The sequence below is a fragment of the Oncorhynchus mykiss genome, chromosome 15 (genome assembly GCF_057628025.1).
Source record: "Oncorhynchus mykiss isolate SJ-2025 chromosome 15, ASM5762802v1, whole genome shotgun sequence".
NCBI lineage: Eukaryota > Metazoa > Chordata > Actinopteri > Salmoniformes > Salmonidae > Oncorhynchus > Oncorhynchus mykiss.
Genome location: NC_143036.1, coordinates 51,673,793 through 51,697,282, shown reverse-complemented (window position 1 = coordinate 51,697,282; position 23,490 = coordinate 51,673,793). Strand labels below are relative to the sequence as shown.

At 44.9% G+C, this 23,490-nt stretch overlaps 1 protein-coding gene across 1 annotated transcript; it reads left to right on the top strand.

Annotated features, from left to right (window-relative positions):
* Positions 1–12,961: 12,961 nt before the first annotated feature.
* On the top strand, positions 12,962–14,764 carry LOC149978094 (uncharacterized). Its single transcript, XM_090200275.1, has one exon. The coding sequence runs from the start codon at positions 14,093–14,095 to the stop codon at positions 14,699–14,701; it is 609 nt and encodes a 202-aa protein (XP_090056401.1). The 5' UTR covers positions 12,962–14,092; the 3' UTR covers positions 14,702–14,764.
* Positions 14,765–23,490: the final 8,726 nt, after the last annotated feature.

Below are 23,490 nucleotides of genomic sequence, written 5' to 3'. Positions count from 1 at the left end.
TTCATTACCCAGCTAATTCTCACACCATAAACTCAATTATTTGATCAGCTAAGTTGGATAATGTTGTTCAACATTTCTCTGGCTAGCTAACGCGGAGAATTCGATCCAACTAGCAAGATACTTGGTGCTGAAATACTTGGATATTTCAGCACCATGGACAACAGCGAAATCGGTAAAGCGAAATCTGTCATTCAGCACCACATGACAGTAGACAGCGGCCATCTCATGTGAAGTTGGCACTGGGGAAATCCCATCTAATGAGAAACGAGGCCTAGGAGGCAAAAAGACTGAAGGAAAAGACTCCCACAGGAATTCTATGCTAAACTGTTCTGCCACATTCATTTAAAATGTTACATCTTTCGATTTGTAAATAATAGGGAATCCATTTGCAAATAATTTAAACTGATTTATCAAACTACACTGTACAGCTTTAGTGTGTCTGTGCATCATACGTACAACTGTAAGCAATTCCGTTCTCAAATGTCTGTTTAATGTGAGAAACAAAATGAAAAACAACTGTTAGACTATTACAATGCGGACTGTCATGCATTTGTATATTACCAACAAGACAACGAAGTGATGGTCTTTACGCGCCATGGAGACATAACGGAGACTTCCCCCACACCAAAAGTTCCCCCGCTGAGCGATATTATTTACTACACTATTATGCATATAATCCAAGTCATACGTTTAGTGTCATTCCTACTCTTATTTTTAACCAATTAGCGTTGCAAGTGTACCTTATCTCAATTCAGAGCTCGGAAATATTGGAATAACGTGCTTGAGGACTGACACAACAGGATAACCCAACAACCACATTTTCAATTGACAATCATTGCTTTAAATAGTTACGGTTAATAGATTTGTATAGGCATATATAAACAATTAATTTCACTTGTAAACCAAGGTTGGATAAGTAGGTCTAAGCAACATGCAGCTGGATACTCCCGTCATGAATCGACACAGGTTCCAATCCTCATATATACACATTATGACTAAATAAAGAGCTTAATCTTTCAAGACATAAAGACATAGAAGCATACCCATTTATAAAAGGTTCTACACATTCCATTTCTCCATAGCAATAGAATGTAAACATTCTATTTCGTGCCAAACATTGCCTACAACTCAACTCTAAGTGCAGCATATTGGACGACTCCACAGTAATTGATCATTCGCGACTTTAACGTATCCCTGTTATCTCTAGAGCATCCCGTATATCTATAGCGCTGCGTTTCTACCCCATTTTACCATGGATATGATTTGGTGCATTCCGGAGTTCACTTATGGTCCCACAAAGGTAATCTTTGGAGATATTCATTTTAGCATACTGTAAAAGCCTGTGCACAATGTGCATAACAAAGCATCATTATTGTCATTCTCTTCAAAGCAATTCTGCAGAAGCAGCCTTTATTTCCAGACTCTGCAGGCCTGCTGGGAGGAAACATATTACAATAAACAGGTAAGATTCATCCCCCAAAAAACATAAACAACAGAAAGAGAGTTGTATTTCAAGACAGTTTAGAGAAGATGGTCATAAGAGTTCTTAATAACACTCGCAAATTGTGATGCATGAACACTTGTGAAATGTTGTGAGAGGCCCTTCAGAATGCACATGATATGGTATTTCATGGCACTGTCTCACACCTTACCTCATCTTGCAGAAGAAGCTCATGGTCCACTATCTGCTGCTCCAGAGTCAAGGCCAGGTGCCACACCATGTCACCACAGAGCACATGAGCGGCTGGCTGGTGTCTCAGGGCAAAAAATCCCTTAGGGAGAGGTGAGTACCACGTCATCACTCACCTTCACTGCCATTCCCTGCCACCAGCAGCACTCCAAGAGGTGTGGGTAAAATAAACAACAGAAAAATCGGAAGCCAGGAAAGTTGAATTGCTCTGTGTTTTATTTGAAGGGTGTGGAAGGAAACCCTGGAGGAGGGGAATGACCTCGCTCGGCTGGTAAGACAATGAGAGTTAGACACATATTACAAGTCAGTGAGCTCTTTACTAGTATTTCAACAACTAGTTAGTACAGCAGAATAGATATGTTGTGAAATTTCACTAATCGGACTTCCTGTTTCCTACGGCAGACCTGGGAAGTCAACACTTGCCTAAAAATGATAGACATAGAGCACGAGGCTGTCTGCAAGCTCCGCCGCTCCTTGCACTCCACCTCGCCAGCTGACATGTGAGTTCCATGTACTGCCCTGCATATGACTTGATCCATTTATCTACACATCTGTAACTATGCAGAAACAGACTAAGACAGTGTTCTCTGTGAGCACATTGCGCATCGTTTAGCTTTGTCTTCTCCTTTTTGTTGATTTCAGCGACCCTAAGGTCCACAGCATTGTGGAAAGAGCAGTAAGGAGCATTATGGGCGAGCTGTCCAATGAGCCCCGTAGCAACCTGCTCAGCCCATCCCAGGTGGTTGTGGAGGTGGTTCCCAGGCTCCTCCTGGCCCTGTGGCTTCAGCCAAAGGAAGGCCATTCAGGGCACCCAATCCTAATAAGCGGGATGGCCGTGGGCATGGTGGCGGCCGTAGTGGAGAAGCTCTCCAACATGTTAAAGGCCCCTTCTCCTCAAATCCCTTTCTCCCGCGCTGCGGCTTTTGAATCTGTCTGGTCAATCCTCGGGAGAATCAGTCAGTCCTTCTCCACGGATGACCTCCAGAGCCCATTTTATGTGAGATCTGTCTGTGCCTTTGTGGCTGACGAGGTACAGAGCTGCTTCCAGCCCCCTGCAGCCACCTTACCAGTCCTCCCTGTCGTCGCCGCGGCCATCTCCACCACACCTCCAGACATCCTAGCAGGTGAGTAGCAATGATAGAGAGCACTCTGACAGATACCTGTTGTGATGACATCTCGGTGACTTGTAGTAGTAGAGCTCATCAGGATTGTTGTTGCCACTCCTAACAGAGGCAGACCCGGCTTCTTCCCACATGGAGGTTGTGGACATCACCGCTAACACAGAGGCAGACCCGGCTTCTTCCCACCTGGAGGTTGTGGACATCACCATTAACACAGATGCAGACTCGGCGTCTTCCCACCTTGAGGTTGTGGACATCACCTCTAGCATAGAGGCAGACCCGGCTTCTTCCCACCTGGAGGTTGTGGACATCACCCATAACACACAGGCAGACACGGCATATTCCAACCTGGAGGTTGTGGACATAACATGTAAGACAGATGCAGACCCGGCCTGTTCCCACCTGGAAGTTGCGGACATCGGCCCTAAAACAGAGGCAGACAGAGCTTGTTCCAAATTGGAGGTTGTGGAAATCCCCCCTAATTCACACCTGGAGGTTCAGGACATCACCCCTAAGACACAGCAAGATCCGGCTTCTTCCCACCTTGAGGTTGCGAACATCACCCGTAACAAAGAGGCAGATCCGGCTTCTTTCCACCTAAATGTTGTGGACATCACCCCTAATAGAGAGGCAGAGCCCATCTCTTCCCTCTTGGAGGTTGTGGATGTCACACCTGAAGAAAGGACTCTCAAGATGGCCGTCTTCGCCACTCTGCCAACTGACATCCAAGCAGGTGAGTAACACTGACAGGTGCCGTTTGTCATGACATCTTAGTAGAACCTTTCAACTGGCCAGTGTTTAGAACCTACGGTTTGCATTTGTTTACATTTTGTCCCTCTTTTCTCCCTTTCCAGAGGATGTTGCTGTGGTCATCCCAGATGTCACCCCACACGTCACCAAGGATGTGACACTGGATGTTCCATGCAGAGCTGCATGCAAAGGGAAAGTCCGCCGATTTTTTTTCAGGCTTTGGAGGGCAGTGTGCTGCTGCGCCTGCCACAAGGAAGAGGAGGAACAATATTAGTTATTCATCAGACCTTCAGAAATGGGATTGAACCATAGACCATTAAATTATTTGCATTATAATAATTGGATTCAATTCTGCTTTTCCTGTTTACTACTTAATTTCAGAACATTTCTATGAACTTTCACTTTGCAAGTGTGGAGTAGGTTGTGTAAATAAGTGGGAAACATCCCAATTTTAATGCTTTTAATAATTTACTTACTACATGTAAACAAAACAAAAAAAGTAGTGTTTGACAACAACAAAAAAACGGAGGGAGCTCAACCAACGTTGAGTTGAGGTGCAACCAAAACCTTTAATCATCATAGAAAAAGCGCAACTCTTGTGCACTACAAAAAATGCATTGTTTTATTCAAGCAAGGTTAAAAGATGAACATTTTGGCCTAGTCTATGACGATATGCAAGTTGTGTTTGCCCAGGAAAAGGGTGGCCCAGACTCACCCTGGTTCTTGAGGGTTGCAGACAGTGAAACTAAATCATTAAGTAAATGGGACTTTTCAAATCTTGAATAAAAATCTTTAATGAACATGAATTTAAATACAACTGACTTGAGGATCAGAGCAGGCTGTTTGACTGGCTAGCCCTGAAAGCCTTCTGCCTCTAACTCTGTGTGGTTCATCTCAGCCAAGAGGTTGTGTGGGTTGTCTTTCTCTCTGTGGGTGTGAATCACTATGACCTCTCCCTTGGCCTGCCTGTTGGCCTGATCAGAAGGCTTGTCATCTCTTTCCTTGCTCACATGAGAAGGAGGAATGGCATCTGGGGTAACCTCCTCCTCTCCCTACTGTCTGTGTTCGACTGAGGTCACTCGTTCTCTCGCCCTGGGTGTTGGATAATTCCTCCTCCACTGTGTTGGATAATTCCTCCTCCACTGTGTCTTTGTGAGCTTGAAGGGAGTTATCCTGTTCTGGCTACCTCTTTAGGGGTGTGTACCTTGAATCTCTTTCGGTTTGTTGGGGGGTTCAGTTGTTTTGGGGAGAGTCTGAAGTTCGATCTCTAGCAATGAGTGTGGGGGCTGTCCTGTGGGGGTGTCCCCCTCCCTTTTCAACCCTCACAGTAGTTCGTTCGTTAGCTAGTTAACATTTCACACAGATTGCCAGGGTCCAGTAAGCAACTACGTTAACAATATAACTTGAGGAACGGCAAGAAGTCGAATACCAGTTAATACTATAGCGAGCTGGTTCGTTTCCTAACGTTAGCTTATCCGATGTAACGTTCATGCTAGCTAGCCAGCCGGCTGACTTCATTATCCAGCTAATTTTCACACCATAACACAATTAGTTGATCAGCTAAGTTGGATAATGTTGCTCAACATTTCTCTGGCTAGCTAAAGCAGAGAATTCGATCCAGCTAGCAAGATACAATGCTAACAATTATTGTTCTACCACACTTGCTCCCTCACCTCAAGCTTTCCAAAAAGGCCATTGTTTTTCGGTTACAGGTCATGAAGTACGCTTCAACACCCTCTCACCCCAGTCTCCGTGGTCAGGCAGCCATCTCATGTGAAGTTGGCACTGGGAAAATCCCATGTGATGAGAAACGAGGCCGAGGCTGCAAAAGGACTGATGGAGAAGACTCCCACAGGAATTCTGTGCTAAACTGTTCTGCCACATTCAATTCAAATGTTACATCTTTTGATGTGTAAATAATAGGGAATACATCTGCAAACAATTTAAACTGATTTATCAAACTACACCGTACAGCTTTAGTGTGTGTGCAGCATAGGTACAACTGTAGGCAATTACGTTCTCAAATGTCTGTTACAAATCCCTTCGGCCCTGCAGTCTAGGGGGGTGGAAACGAGACCCGTAACATATCTCATGCACATTATAACAGTGAGAACTAATAACCACAGACAAATTAAATCAACCGCCAAACACTATTGGTTTATTTGTAAACACACGGTAAAGGGGGGTGGGAAAAGGGGCTGAGCTGGACCCAAGGAAAGAAACAAATATCCAAAAACACCCCGAAACTAGACTAGCCTGCTTCAATACAACTACCTAACCAATGAAATACAGCGGATGGTCCACCCAGTTATAACTAGGGTATTTAGACAAAGTATTCCTACGTGTAATGTAGGCCAATGGGCGACTTGTCTTGGTACCCCCTTTTCCCACCATCAAACTAACAGTCAAACGCCATTACAGAACAATACTCATAGGATAACGGACACAGTGACATGTAGTTGCAAAAACAAACGGCAGCTCTCTGCATACAAAGAGAGAGAGACCTGGGGGAAAACAACAGAATGGGGTTTTAAACCAAGGGAAAGGGGATGTGATTGGGTAATGGAAACAGGAGGTGTGTCTTCAGATTGATGACTGATTGGCGGCACCTGTGAATTTTTATTTTTATTTTTTTTATTTCACCTTTATTTAACCAGGTAGGCAAGTTGAGAACAAGTTCTCATTTACAACTGCGACCTGGCCAAGATAAAGTATAGCAGTGTGAATAGACAACACAGAGTTACACATGGAGTAAACAATTATCAAGTCAATAACACAGTAGAAATAAAAAGAGTCTATATACATTGTGTGCAAAAGGCATGAGGTAGGCGAATAATTACAATTTTGCAGATTAAGACTGGAGTGATAAATGATCAGATGGTCATGTACAGGTAGAGATACTGGTGTGCAAAAGAGCAGAAAAGTAAATAAATATAAACAGTATGGGGATGAGGTAGGTAAAATTGGGTGGGCTATTTACCGATAGACTATGTACAGCTGCAGCGATCGGTTAACTGCTCAGATAGCAGATGTTTGAAGTTGGTGAGGGAGATAAAAGTCTCCAACTTCAGAGATTTTTGCAATTCGTTCAAGTCACAGGCAGCAGAGAACTGGAACGAAAGGCGGCCAAATGAGGTGTTGGCTTTAGGGATGATCAGTGAGATACACCTGCTGGAGCGCGTGCTGCGGGTGGGTGTTGCCATCGTGACCAGTGAACTGAGATAAGGTGGAGCTTTACCTAGCATGGACTTGTAGATGACCTGGAGCCAGTGGGTCTGGCGACTAGAGCATACAGGTCGCAGTGGTGGGTGGTATAAGGTGCTTTAGTAACAAAACGGATGGCACTGTGATAAACTGCATCCAGTTTGCTGAGTAGAGTATTGGAAGCTATTTTGTAGATGACATTGAATAGGGTCGAAGGAAAGAAAATACACACGCAGAGGATACACACAGGATACCTGTATCCGTAATAGTCTGTTTAATGTGAGAAACAAAATGAAAAGCAACTGTTAGACTATTACAATGCGGACTGTCATGCATTTTTATATTACCAACAAGACAACGAAGTGATGGTCTTTACGCGACATGGAGACATAACAGAGACTTCCCCCACACCAAGAGTTCCCACGCTGAGCGATATTGTTTACTACACTATTATGGATACAATCCAAGACATACGTTTATTGGCATTCATACTCTTATTTTTAACCGATTAGCTTTGCAAAAGTGTACCTTATGTGTCCCGGTGACTTGTAGTTGTAGATCTCATCAGGATTGTTGTTGTCACCCCTAACACAGAGGCAGACCCGGCTTCTTCCCACATGGAAGTTGTGAATATCACAGCTAACACAGAGGCAGACCAGGCTTCTTCTTACCTGGAGGTTGTGGACATCACCGCTAACACAGATGCAGACTCGGCTTCTTCCATCTTGGAGATTGTTGACATCACCACTAACACAGAGGCAGACACGTCTTCGTCCCACCTGGAGGTAGTGGACATCACCTCTAACACACAGGCAGACATGGCATCTTCCCACCTGGTGGTTGTGGACATAACACGTAAGACAGAGGCAGACCCGACCTGTTCCCACCTGGAAGTTGCGGACATCGGCCCTAAAACAGAGGCAGACAGAGCTTGTTCCCACTTGAAGGTTGTGGAAATCACCTCTAAGACAGAGGCAGACCCGGCTAATTCCCACCTGGAGGTTCAGGACATCACCCCGAAGACACAAGATCCAGCTTCTTCCCACTTTGAGGCTGTGAACATCACCCTTAACAGAGAAGCAGATCCGGCTTCTTTCCACCTAAATGTTGTGGACATCACCCCGAATAGAGAGGCAGAGCCCATCTCTTCCCTCTTAGAGGTTGTCGATGTCACACCTGAAGAAAGGACTCTCAAGATGGCCGTCTTCGCCACTCTGCCAACTGACATCCAAGCAGGTGAGTAACACTGACAGGTGCCGTTTGTCATGACATCTTAGTAGAACCTTTCAACTGGCCAGTGTTTAGAACCTACGGTTTGCATTTGTTTACATTCTGTCCCTCTTTTCTCCCTTTCCAGAGGGTGTTGCTGTGGTCATCCCAAATGTCACCCCACACGTCACCAAGGATGTGACACTGGATGTTCCATGCAGAGCTGCATGCAAAGGGAAAGTCCGGTTTTTCAGGCTTTGGAGGGCAGTGTGCTGCTGCGCCTGCCACAAGGAAGAGGAGAAACAATATTAGTTATTCATCAGACCTTCAGAAATGGGATTGAACCATAGACCATTAAATTATTCACATTATAATAATTGGATTCAATTCTGCTTTTCCTGTTTGCTACATAATTTCAGAACATTTCTATAAACTTTCACTTTGCAAGTGTGGAGTAGGTTGTGTAAATAAGTGGGAAACATCCCAATTTTAATGCTTTTAATCATTTACTTACTACATGTAAACAAAAAAGTAGTATTTGACAACAACAAAAAACGGAGGGAGCTCAACCAACGTTGAGTTGAGGTGCAACCAAAACCTTTAATCATCATAGAAAAGGAAAAAGCGCAACTCTTGCGCACTATAAAAAATGCATTGTTTTATTCAAGCAAGTTTAAAAGATGAACATTTTGACCTAATCTATGATGATATGCATGTTGAGTTTTCCCAGGAAAAGGGTGACCCAGACTCACCCTGGTTCTTGAGGGTTGCAGACAGTGAAAATATATCATTAAGTAAATGGGCTTGTCATCTCTTTCCTTGCTCACATGAGCAGGAGGAATGGCATCTGGGGTAACCTCCTCCTCTCCCACCTCTCCCTACTGTCTGTGTTCGACTGAGGTCACTCGTTCTCTCTCCCTGGGTGTTGGATAATTCCTCCTCCACTGTGTCGGATAGTTCCTCCTCCACTGTGTCTTTGTGAGCTTGAAGGGAGTTATCCTGTTCTGGTTACCTCTTTAGGGGTGTGCACCTTAAATCTCTTTCGGTTTGTTGGGGGGTTCAGTTGTTTTGGGGAGAGTCTGAAGTTCGATCTCTAGCAATGAGTGTGGGGGCTGTCCTGTGGGGGTGTCCCCCTCCCTCCTAAACTGTAATGACTGCGATGATGAAAAAGTAGGAGGTGCCACCGAGACATGTGATGAGGGCAAGGAAGATCACTCTGCAAGGACAGGATAGGACACATCACAACACTGCTGCTCATTCATATTCAAACCAACTATAGACTATGCATGCACTCATTGGCGCGCTCCCCCCCACACACACACAATGAACTTACCTGTACATATCAGAATCATACATTCAACGGCCACCTCTTCCACAACATTTCTTGATCCCCCACCTCAAACATGTTGAGTCAATACCAGATGCTGGAAAGGTGCTGGAATGCAGGTGCAGAAGGGCCTAGTATGTAATGATGTGATACCATGCGTACCCCATATCCTGTGTTTGTGTTGATGTTTTTGTATTGAACCTTTATTTAAACAGGGAGTCACATTGAGATTAAACATCTATTTTACAAGAGTATCATATTGTCATATTGAACTACCAGAGAGACCCTTCTCTACATAGGAATTGTGTACAAAAATTTCCATACATCAAAAATAATACTTTGCCAATCAGATAAGGCCCCAACAAGGCCCACGTTAATGGTTGAAAGTAACTTATGTCAGTGCGAATGAGTAACACTGAGTGTATAAAACATTAAGAACACCTGCTCTTTCCATGACGACCAGGTGAATCCAGATGAAAGCTATAATCCCTTAGAGACGTCACTAGTTAAATCAGTGTAGATAGAGATAGTTTAAAAAATAAATACTGTAAGGCTTGAGACAATTGAGACATGGATTGTGTATGTGTGCCATTCAGAGGGTGAATAAGAAAGATAAAATATTTACGTGCCTTTCAACAGGGCATGGTAGTAGGTGCCAGGGGCACCAATTTGTGTCAAGAACTGACTGCAAAGCTGCTGATTTTTTATGCTCAACAGTTTCCAGTCTGTATTAAGAATGTGCACCACTCAAAAGACACAGCCAACTTGACACAACTGTGGGAAGCATTGGAGTCAACATGGGCCAGCATCCCTGTGAATGTTTTGTACACTCAGGACATTATTAATAATACGGTGTTCGTTCCGTATCCTGTAAAGCTGCAGCAGACTGCGAGGCAGGGGAAGGTGTTGGTGATGCCGTTGTCTGAGCACACAGGGTCCCACTCCCAAGCCAAGCAGGGGCAGTCTCGTTAAATTCCAGGGATCCTGGAGGACAGAGAAAATGGCTGGCAATAATGTTTAAATGATTGTTGCTGAACTATCATTGACATAGGCACAGTGACAAAACAGCCAGGAATCCTGGCTCAGTAACAACCATACTGTATATTCCCACAAGAGGCACAGTGACAATGGTAGGCACAATCCCATGTGTGTTTTGGTCTAACTCTAACTCAACCTCTTCAGTAGACCTCCCAGGAATATCTCCACCGCACCCACAGGCAGGTTCAATACACCAGGAGAAGTTATAATCACATCTAGTGTTACCAGTGTGCTGGAGTTTCATTTCCACTCATGTTCAACAAACCTACAGGGAATGGGAGAGAACCAAAAAGTTGTATTTAATGTAATTCAACATCAATGCTGACAGGAGGGAACATTTCAGTTGGAGCATGTCCAGGTTTCTATGGCTGTGTTTAGACAGCCCAATTCAGATCTTTTTTTGAGTAATTCAGGGATGCAAACTGGTGAGGGCCCAAAAAGGTGAAACATTCTAAAGTATCCACAATAGGGGGAAGGCAGGTTTTAACTAATTAAACAACAAAGACTATGATCTACATTATCAGTCTCTGTGTGTAAAATAAAACCTGGTTAATGTGAATGTAAGTCTTGACGCCTCATTTTCACCCAATTCTCTCATTCTGAAAATGAACCACAACGTTACTGTAGAGGGAAAACATTAGTTCATAGATGGTAAGTTCGTTAACATTTCACACAGATTGCCAGGGTCCAGTAAGCAACTACGTTAACAATATAACTTGAGGAACGGCAAGAAGTCGTATACCAGTTAATACTATAGCGAGTTGGTTCGTTTACTAACGTTAGCTTATACGATGTTGTAACGTTCCTGTTAGCTAGTTGTCTGACTTCATTACCCAGCTAATTCTCACACCATAAACTCAATTATTTGATCAGCTAAGTTGGATAATGTTGTTCAACATTTCTCTGGCTAGCTAACGCGGAGAATTCGATCCAACTAGCAAGATACTTGGTGCTGAAATTCTTGGATATTTCAGCACCATGGACAACAGCGAAATCGGTAAAGCGAAATCTGTCATTCAGCACCACATGACAGTAGACAGCGGCCATCTCATGTGAAGTTGGCACTGGGGAAATCCCATCTAATGAGAAACGAGGCCTAGGAGGCAAAAAGACTGAAGGAAAAGACTCCCACAGGAATTCTATGCTAAACTGTTCTGCCACATTCATTTAAAATGTTACATCTTTCGATTTGTAAATAATAGGGAATCCATTTGCAAATAATTTAAACTGATTTATCAAACTACACTGTACAGCTTTAGTGTGTCTGTGCATCATACGTACAACTGTAAGCAATTCCGTTCTCAAATGTCTGTTTAATGTGAGAAACAAAATGAAAAACAACTGTTAGACTATTACAATGCGGACTGTCATGCATTTGTATATTACCAACAAGACAACGAAGTGATGGTCTTTACGCGCCATGGAGACATAACGGAGACTTCCCCCACACCAAAAGTTCCCCCGCTGAGCGATATTATTTACTACACTATTATGCATATAATCCAAGTCATACGTTTAGTGTCATTCCTACTCTTATTTTTAACCAATTAGCGTTGCAAGTGTACCTTATCTCAATTCAGAGCTCGGAAATATTGGAATAACGTGCTTGAGGACTGACACAACAGGATAAGACAACAACCACATTTTCAATTGACAATCATTGCTTTAAATATATATGGTTAATAGATTTGTATAGGCATATATAAACAATTAATTTCACTTGTAAACCAAGGTTGGATAAGTAGGTCTAAGCAACATGCAGCTGGATACTCCCGTCATGAATCGACACAGGTTCCAATCCTCATATATACACATTATGACTAAATAAAGAGATTAATCTTTCAAGACATAAAGACATAGAAGCATACCCATTTATAAAAGGTTCTACACATTCCATTTCTCCATAGCAATAGAATGTAAACATTCTATTTCGTGCCAAACATTGCCTACAACTCAACTCTAAGTGCAGCATATTGGACGACTCCACAGTAATTGATCATTCGCGACTTTAACGTATCCCTGTTATCTCTAGAGCATCCCGTATATCTATAGCGCTGCGTTTCTACCCCATTTTACCATGGATATGATTTGGTGCATTCCGGAGTTCACTTATGGTCCCACAAAGGTAATCTTTGGAGATATTCATTTTAGCATACTGTAAAAGCCTGTGCACAATGTGCATAACAAAGCATCATTATTGTCATTCTCTTCAAAGCAATTCTGCAGAAGCAGCCTTTATTTCCAGACTCTGCAGGCCTGCTGGGAGGAAACATATTACAATAAACAGGTAAGATTCATCCCCCAAAAAACATAAACAACAGAAAGAGAGTTGTATTTCAAGACAGTTTAGAGAAGATGGTCATAAGAGTTCTTAATAACACTCGCAAATTGTGATGCATGAACAGTTGTGAAATGTTGTGAGAGGCCCTTCAGAATGCACATGATATGGTCTCACACCTTACCTCATCTTGCAGAAGAAGCTCATGGTCCACTATCTGCTGCTCCAGAGTCAAGGCCAGGTGCCACACCATGTCACCACGGAGCACATGAGCGGCTGGCTGGTGTCTCAGGGCAAAAAATCCCTTAGGGAGAGGTGAGTACCACGTCATCACTCACCTTCACTGCCATTCCCTGCCACCAGCAGCACTCCAAGAGGTGTGGGTAAAATAAACAACAGAAAAATCGGAAGCCAGGAAAGTTGAATTGCTCTGTGTTTTATTTGAAGGGTGTGGAAGGAAACCCTGGAGGAGGGGAATGACCTCGCTCGGCTGGTAAGACAATGAGAGTTAGACACATATTACAAGTCAGTGAGCTCTTTACTAGTATTTCAACAACTAGTTAGTACAGCAGAATAGATATGTTGTGAAATTTCACTAATCGGACTTCCTGTTTCCTACGGCAGACCTGGGAAGTCAACACTTGCCTAAAAATGATAGACATAGAGCACGAGGCTGTCTGCAAGCTCCGCCGCTCCTTGCACTCCACCTCGCCAGCTGACATGTGAGTTCCATGTACTGCCCTGCATATGACTTGATCCATTTATCTACACATCTGTAACTATGCAGAAACAGACTAAGACAGTGTTCTCTGTGAGCACATTGCGCATCGTTTAGCTTTGTCTTCTCCTTTTTGTTGATTTCAGCGACCCTAAGGTCCACAGCATTGTGGAAAGAGCAGTAAGGAGCATTATGGGCGAGCTGTCCAATGAGCCCCGTAGCAACCTGCTCAGCCCATCCCAGGTGGTTGTGGAGGTGGTGCCCAGGCTCCTCCTGGCCCTGTGGCTTCAGCCAAAGGAAGGCCATTCAGGGCACCCAATCCTAATAAGCGGGATGGCCGTGGGCATGGTGGCGGCCGTAGTGGAGAAGCTCTCCAGCATGTTAAAGGCCCCTTCTCCTCAAATCCCTTTCTCCCGCGCTGCGGCTTTTGAATCTGTCTGGTCAATCCTCGGGAGAATCAGTCAGTCCTTCTCCACGGATGACCTCCAGAGCCCATTTTATGTGAGATCTGTCTGTGCCTTTGTGGCTGACGAGGTACAGAGCTGCTTCCAGCCCCCTGCAGCCACCTTACCAGTCCTCCCTGTCGTCGCCGCGGCCATCTCCACCACACCTCCAGACATCCTAGCAGGTGAGTAGCAATGATAGAGAGCACTCTGACAGATACCTGTTGTGATGACATCTCGGTGACTTGTAGTAGTAGAGCTCATCAGGATTGTTGTTGCCACTCCTAACAGAGGCAGACCCGGCTTCTTCCCACATGGAGGTTGTGGACATCACCGCTAACACAGAGGCAGACCCGGCTTCTTCCCACCTGGAGGTTGTGGACATCACCATTAACACAGATGCAGACTCGGCGTCTTCCCACCTTGAGGTTGTGGACATCACCTCTAGCATAGAGGCAGACCCGGCTTCTTCCCACCTGGAGGTTGTGGACATCACCCATAACACACAGGCAGACACGGCATATTCCAACCTGGAGGTTGTGGACATAACATGTAAGACAGATGCAGACCCGGCCTGTTCCCACCTGGAAGTTGCGGACATCGGCCCTAAAACAGAGGCAGACAGAGCTTGTTCCAAATTGGAGGTTGTGGAAATCCCCCCTAATTCACACCTGGAGGTTCAGGACATCACCCCTAAGACACAGCAAGATCCGGCTTCTTCCCACCTTGAGGTTGCGAACATCACCCGTAACAAAGAGGCAGATCCGGCTTCTTTCCACCTAAATGTTGTGGACATCACCCCTAATAGAGAGGCAGAGCCCATCTCTTCCCTCTTGGAGGTTGTGGATGTCACACCTGAAGAAAGGACTCTCAAGATGGCCGTCTTCGCCACTCTGCCAACTGACATCCAAGCAGGTGAGTAACACTGACAGGTGCCGTTTGTCATGACATCTTAGTAGAACCTTTCAACTGGCCAGTGTTTAGAACCTACGGTTTGCATTTGTTTACATTTTGTCCCTCTTTTCTCCCTTTCCAGAGGATGTTGCTGTGGTCATCCCAGATGTCACCCCACACGTCACCAAGGATGTGACACTGGATGTTCCATGCAGAGCTGCATGCAAAGGGAAAGTCCGCCGATTTTTTTTCAGGCTTTGGAGGGCAGTGTGCTGCTGCGCCTGCCACAAGGAAGAGGAACAATATTAGTTATTCATCAGACCTTCAGAAATGGGATTGAACCATAGACCATTAAATGATTTGCATTATAATAATTGGATTCAATTCTGCTTTTCCTGTTTACTACTTAATTTCAGAACATTTCTATGAACTTTCACTTTGCAAGTGTGGAGTAGGTTGTGTAAATAAGTGGGAAACATCCCAATTTTAATGCTTTTAATAATTTACTTACTACATGTAAACAAAACAAAAAAAGTAGTGTTTGACAACAACAAAAAACGGAGGGAGCTCAACCAACGTTGAGTTGAGGTGCAACCAAAACCTTTAATCATCATAGAAAAAGCGCAACTCTTGTGCACTACAAAAAATGCATTGTTTTATTCAAGCAAGGTTAAAAGATGAACATTTTGGCCTAGTCTATGACGATATGCAAGTTGTGTTTGCCCAGGAAAAGGGTGACCCAGACTCACCCTGGTTCTTGAGGGTTGCAGACAGTGAAACTAAATCATTAAGTAAATGGGACTTTTCAAATCTTGAATAAAAATCTTTAATGAACATGAATTTAAATACAACTGACTTGAGGATCAGAGCAGGCTGTTTGACTGGCTAGCCCTGAAAGCCTTCTGCCTCTAACTCTGTGTGGTTCATCTCAGCCAAGAGGTTGTGTGGGTTGTCTTTCTCTCTGTGGGTGTGAATCACTATGACCTCTCCCTTGGCCTGCCTGTTGGCCTGATCAGAAGGCTTGTCATCTCTTTCCTTGCTCACATGAGCAGGAGGAATGGCATCTGGGGTAACCTCCTCCTCTCCCTGCTGTCTGTGTTCGACTGAGGTCACTCGTTCTCTCTCCCTGGGTGTTGGATAATTCCTCCTCCACTGTGTTGGATAATTCCTCCTCCACTGTGTCTTTGTGAGCTTGAAGGGAGTTATCCTGTTCTGGCTACCTCTTTAGGGGTGTGTACCTTGAATCTCTTTCGGTTTGTTGGGGGGTTCAGTTGTTTTGGGGAGAGTCTGAAGTTCGATCTCTAGCAATGAGTGTGGGGGCTGTCCTGTGGGGGTGTCCCCCTCCCTTTTCAACCCTCACAGTAGTTCGTTCGTTAGGTAGTTAACATTTCACACAGATTGCCAGGGTCCAGTAAGCAACTACGTTAACAATATAACTTGAGGAACGGCAAGAAGTCGTATACCAGTTAATACTATAGCGAGTTGGTTCGTTTACTAACGTTAGCTTATCCGATGTTGTAACGTTCCTGTTAGCTAGTTGTCTGACTTCATTACCCAGCTAACTCTCACACCATAAACTCAATTATTTGATCAGCTAAGTTGGATAGTGTTGCTCAACATTTCTCTGGCTAGCTAACGCGGAGAATTCGATCCAGCTAGCAAGTAACTTGGTAATGAAATACTTGGATATTTCAGCACCATGGACAACAGCGAAATCGTGAAAGCGAGATCTGTCATTCAGCACCACATGACAGTAGACAGCGGCCATCTCATGTGAAGTTGGCACTGGGGAAATCCCATCTAATGAGAAACGAGGCCTAGGAGGCAAAAAGACTGAAGGAAAAGATACCCACAGGAATTCTATGCTAAACTGTTCTGCCACATTCATTTCAAATGTTACATCTTTCGATTTGTAAATAATAGGGAATACATTTGCAAATAATTTAAATTGATTTATCAAACTACACTGTACAGCTTTAGTGTGTCTGTGCATCACAGATACAACTGTAAGCAATTACGTTCTCAAATGTCTGTTTAATGTGAGAAACAAAATGAAAAACAAATGTTAGACTATTACAATACGGACTGTCATGCATTTTTATATTACCAACAAGACAACGAAGTGATGGTCTATACGCGCCATGGAGACATTTATAGTATGCAAATGGAGGTAAGCAACATCAGCTTCATCATAAGAGCTGTTTATGATGTGCTACCATCACCAAAAAATCTACATCATTGGTATGGCGAGGACTCGACCTACCCCCTCTGCCCAGCTCTAGCGACTCTCAGGCATATAATGACAGGTTGCAACACCAGCCTCTCACAAGGCCGCTACACCTGGAGGCACAATCAGGCCCTCAAGAGCCTGGCTGCAGCACTCGAGAGCAAGAGGAGTGCAACCAATTCATTACCTCCAAAAACAAGCAATCTCGTCAAAACAACAACATTCATCCGGGAGGGACAGAAAAGGCCCAAGTATCCTCCTACAAAGCCAGAAACTGGACACCTAGCCATGGCCCGGGACTGGAAGATGCTTGTCGATATTGGCCAGCAACTAATTTTTCCACCTGAGATTGCTTCTACCAACCTTAGGCCAGACATGGTACTCTGGTCCCCTTCGCGAAAGGCTGTGTACATCATAGAGCTCACAGTCCTGTGGGAAAACTCTGTTGAAGAGGCCTACGAGCTTAAGACACTGCGTTACACAGAGTTGGCAGCAGACGCAACTCAGCGTGGCTGGAATGCAAAAGTCTGGCCAGTTGAAGTGGGATGCAGAGGATTCGTGGCTTCTTCCACCATCAGGTTGCTGAAAGAACTTGGAATCCATGGACAGGCTCTGCGGCAGACCGTCAGAGCAGTTTCTCAAGCAGCTGAAAGAGGCAGCCAGTGGATCTGGATTAAACGGAAGGACCCTTGCTGGGCTATAACTTCATGACCCCCCACCCCCACCTGAGAACCCAATTCAGATCCCTCCAACTTGAGGAGGGCATATGAGGTATGCGGTCAGCTGTAGGACTGGCTCAGGGAAGAGGACGCCCCTGCCTTGCATAGTCCCGTGGGACATCTTAATTGGGCATGGGACACAAGCTAAGGCTTGATCACCCTTTAGCTGGCCACCTTTGATGAGAGTGTTTAGTGATTAAAGGCCGAAACACCCACTGATTCGAAGGCACACTACTGAGGATGTGTCCCAAAATTGACATCTTAACCCAGTCTAAGAAATAAACCTCCCATGCCACTCTGTCAACATCACGGCAAATCTCATGCGAGTGCATTCCATCTATTGGCACAATGGACAGTTTTTAACATCTCGTCCCGTGTTTTATGATTCTTCCCAGCCAGCAAAATTTCCCACGATGAGCGATACTTTTTTACTAAACTATTATGCATATAATCCAAGTCATACGTTTAGTGTCATTCCTACTCTTATTTTAACCAATTAGCGTTGCAAGTGTACCTTATCTCAATTCAGAGCTCGGAAATATTGGAATAACGTGCTTAAGAGGACTGAAACAACAGGATAACACAACAACCACATTTTCAATTGACAATCATTGCTTTAAATAGTTACGGTTAATAGATTTGTATAGGCATTGGTAAACAATTAATTTCACTTGTAAACCAAGGTTGGATAAGTAGGTCTAAGCAACATGCAGCTGGATACTCCCGTCATGAATCGACACAGGTTCCAATCCTCATATATACACATTATGACAAAATAAAGAGCTTAATCTTCATGACATAAAGACATAGAAGCATACCCATTTATAAAGGTTCTACACATTCCATTTCTCCATAGCAATAGAATGTAAACATTCTATTTCGTGCCAAACATTGCCTACAACTCAATTCTAAGTGCAGCATATTGGACGACTCCACAGTAATTGATCATTCGCGACTTTAACTTATCCCTGTTATCTCCAGAGCATCTCGTATATCTATAGCGCTGCGTTTCTACCCCATCTTACCATGGATAGGGTTTGGTGCATTCCGGAGTTCAATTATGGTCCCACAAAGGTAATCTTTGGAGATATTCATTTTAGCATACTGTAAATACCTGTGCACAATGTGCATAACAAAGCATCATTATTGTCATTCTCTTCAAAGGAATTCTGCAGAAGCAGCCTTTATTTCCAGACTCTGCAGGCCTGCTGGGAGGAAACATATTACAATAAACAGGTAAGATTCATCAAAAAATAGTTGTATTTCAAGACAGTTTAGAGAAGATGGTCATAAGAGTTCTTAATAACACTCGCAAATTGTGATGCATGAACAGTTGTGAAATGTTGTGAGAGGCCCTTCAGAATGCACATGATATGGTATTTCGTGGCACTGTCTCACACCTTACCTCATCTTGCAGAAGAAGCTCATGGTCCACTATCTGCTGCTCCAGAGTCAAGGCCAGGTCCCGCACCATGTCACCACGGAGCACATGAGCGGCTGGCTGGTGTCTCAGGGCAAAAAATCCCTTAGGGAGAGGTGAGTACCACGTCATCACTCACCTTCACTGCCATTCCCTGCCACCAGCAGCACTCCAAGAGGTGTGGGTAAAATAAACAACAGAAAAATCGGAAGCCAGGAGAGTTGAATTGCTCTGTGTTTTATTTGAAGGGTGTGGAAGGAAACCCTGGAGGAGGGGAATGACCTCGCTCGGCTGGTAAGACAATGAGAGTTAGACACATACTACAAGTCAGTGAGCTCTTTACTAGCCTTTCAACAACTAGTTAGTACAGCAGAATCGATATGTTGTGAAACTTCACTAATCGGACTTCCTGTTTCCTACGGCAGACCTGGGAAGTCAACACTTGCCTAAAAATGATAGACATAGAGCACGAGGCTGTCTGCAAGCTTCGCCGCTCCTTGCACCCCACCTCGCCAGCTGACATGTGAGTTCCATGTACTGCCCTGCATATGACTTGATCCATTTATCTACACATCTGTAACTATGCAGAAACAGACTAAGACAGTGTTCTCTGTGAGCACATTGCGCATCGTTTAGCTTTGTCTTCTCCTTTTTGTTGATTTCAGCGACCCCAAGGTCCACAGCATTGTGGAAAGAGCTGTAAGGAGCATTATGGGCGAGCTGTCCAATGAGCCCCGTAGCAACCTGCTCAGCCCATCCCAGGTGGTTGTGGAGGTGGTGCCCAGGCTCCTCCTGGCCCTGTGGCTTCAGCCAAAGGAAGGCAAATCAGGGCACCCAATCCTAATAAGCGGGATGGCCGTGGGCATGGTGGCGGCCGTAGTGGAGAAGCTCTCCAGCATGTTAAAGGCCCCTTCTCCTCAAATCCCTTTCTCCCGCGCTGCGGCTTTTGAATCTGTGTGGTCAATCCTCAGGAGAATCAGTCAGTCCTTCTCCACGGATGACCTCCAGAGCCCATTTTATGTGAGATCTGTCTGTGCCTTTGTGGCTGACGAGGTACAGAGCTGCTTCCAGCCCCCTGCTGCCACCTTACTAGTCCTCCCTGTCGTCGCCGCGGCCATCTCCACCGCACCTCCAGACATCCTAGCAGGTGAGTAGCAATGATAGAGAGCACTCTGACAGATGCCTGTTGTGATGACATCTCGGTGACTTGTAGTAGTAGAGCTCATCAGGATTGTTGTTGTCACTCCTAACACAGAGGCAGACCAGGCGTCTTCCCACCTGGAGGTTGTGGACATCACCGCTAACATAGAGGCAGACCAGGCGTCTTCCCACTTGGAGGTTGTGGACATCACCGCTAACATAGAGGCAGACCAGGCGTCTTCCCACCTGGAGGTTGTGGACATCACCGCTAGCATAGAGGCAGACCAGGCGTCTTCCCACTTGGAGGTTGTGGACATCACCGCTAACATAGAGGCAAACTCTGCTTCTTCCCACCTTAAGGTTGTGGACATCACCCATAACACACAGGCAGACACGGCATCTTCCCACCTTGAGGTTGTGGACATCACCCATAACACACAGGCAGACTCTACTTCTTCCCACCTTGAGGTTGTGGACATCACCCATAACACACAGGCAGACACGGCATCTTCCCACCTGGAGGTTGTGGACATAACACGTAAGGCAGAGGCAGACCAGGCTTCTTCCCACCTGGAGGTTGTGGACATCACCGCTAACACAGATGCAGACTCGGCTTCTTCCCACTTGGAGATTGTTGACATCACCGCTAACACAGATGCAGACCAGATTTCTATCCTCCTGGAGGTTGTGGACATCACCACTAACATAGAGGCAGACCAGGCGTCTTCCCACCTGGAGGTTGTGGACATCACCGCTAACATAGAGGCAGACCAGGCGTCTTCCCACTTGGAGGTTGTGGACATCACCGCTAACATAGAGGCAGACCAGGCGTCTTCCCACTTGGAGGTTGTGAACATCACCGCTAGCATAGAGGCAGACCAGGCGTCTTCCCACCTGGAGGTTGTGGACATCACCGCTAACATAGAGACAGACTCTGCTTCTTCCCATCTTGAGGTAGTGGACATCACCCATAACACACAGGCAGACACGGCATCTTCCAACCTGGAGGTTGTGGACATAACACGTAAGGCAGAGGCAGACCCGGCCTGTTCCTATCTGGAAGTTGCGGACATCGGCCCTAAAACAGAGGCAGACAGAGCTTGTTCCCACTTGGAGGTTGTGGAAATCACCCCTAAGACAGAGGCAGACCCAGCTAATTCACACCTGGAGGTTCAGGACATCACCCCTAAGACACAGCAAGATCCAGCTTCTTCCCACCTTGAGGTTGTGAACATCACCCGTAACAAAGAGGCAGATCCGGCTTCTTTCCACCTAAATGTTGTGGACATCACCCCTAATAGAGAGGCAGAGCCCATCTCTTCCCTCTTGGAGGTTGTGGATGTCACACCTGAAGAAAGGACTCTCAAGATGGCCGTCTTCGCCACTCTGCCAACTGACATCCAAGCAGGTGAGTAACACTGACAGGTGCCGTTTGTCATGACATCTTAGTAGAACCTTTCAACTGGCCAGTGTTTAGAACCTACGGTTTGCATTTGTTTACATTCTGTCCCTCTTTTCTCCCTTTCCAGAGGGTGTTGCTGTGGTCATCCCAGATGTCACCCCACACGTCACCAAGGATGTGACACTGGATGTTCCATGCAGAGCTGCATGCAAAGGGAAAGTCCGGCGATTTTTTTTCAGGCTTTGGAGGGCAGTGTGCTGCTGCGCCTGCCACAAGGAAGAGGAGGAACAATATTAGTTATTCATCAGACCTTCAAAAATGGGATTGAACCATAGACCATTAAATTATTCACATTATAATAATTGGATTCAATTCTGCGTTTCCTGTTTACTACCTAATTTCAGAACATTTCTATAAACTTTCACTTTGCAAGTGTGGAGTAGGTTGTGTAAATAAGTGGGAAACATCCCAATTTTAATGCTTTTAATAATTTACTTACTACATGTAAAATAAAAAGTAGTATTTGACAACAACAAAAAACGGAGGGAGCTCAACCAACGTTGAGTTGAGGTGCAACCAAAACCTTTAATCATCATAGAAAAGGAAAAAGCGCAACTCTTGCGTACTATAAAAAATGCATTTTTAATTCAAGCAAGGTTAAAAGATCAACATTTTTACCTAATCTATGACGATATGCAAGTTGTGTTTGCCCAGTAAAAGGGTGACCCAGACTCACCCTGGTTCTTGAGGTTTGCAGACAGTGAAAAGATATCATTAAGTAAATGGGACTTTTCAAATCTTGAATAAAAATCTTTAATGAACATGAATTTAAATACAACTGACTTGAAGATCAGAGCAGGCTGTTTGACTGGCTAGCCCTGAAAGCCCTCTGCCTCTAACTCTGTGTGGTTCATCTCAGCCAAGAGGTTGTGTGGGTTGTCTTTCTCTCTGTGGGTGTGAATCACTATGACCTCTCCCTCAGCCTGCCAGTTGGCCTGATCAGAAGGCTTGTCATCTCTTTCCTTGCTCACATGAGCAGGAAGAATGGCATCTGGGGTAACCTCCTCCTCTCCCACCTCTCCCTACTGTCTGTGTTCGACTGAGGTCACTCGTTCTCTCTCCCTGGGTGTCGGATAGTTCCTCCTCCACTGTGTCTTTGTGAGCTTGAAGGGAGTTATCCTGTTCTGGCTACCTCTTTAGGGGTGTGCACCTTAAATCTTTTTCGGTTTGTTGGGGGGTTCAGTTGTTTTGGGGAGAGTCTGAAATTCGATCTCTAGCAATGAGTGTGGGGGCTGTCCTGTGGGGGTGTCCCAATCACTCCTAAACTGTAATGACTGCGATGATGAAAAAGTAGGAGGAGCCACCGATACATGTGATGAGGGCAAGGAAGATCACTCTGCAACGACAGGATAGGACACATCACAACACTGCTGCTCATTCATATTCAAACCCACTATAGACTATGCATGGACTCATTGGCGCGCTCCCCCCCACACACACACAATGAACTTACCTGTACATATCAGAATCATACATTCAACAGCCACCTCTTCCACAACATTTCTTGATCCCCCACCTCAAACATGTTGAGTAAATACCAGATGCTGGAAAGGTGCTGGAATGCAGGTGCAGAAGGGCCTAGTATGTAATGATGTGATACCATGCGTACCCCATATCCTGTGTTTGTGTTGATGTTTTTGTATTGAACCTTTATTTAAACAGGGAGTCACATTGAGATTAAACATTTATTTTACAAGAGTGTCATATTGAACTACCAGAGAGACCCTTCTCTACATAGGAATTGTGTACAAAAATGTCCATACATCAAAAATAATACTTTGCCAATCAGATAAGGCCCCAACAAGGCCCACGTTAATGGTTGAAAGTAACTTATGTCAGTGCGAATGAGT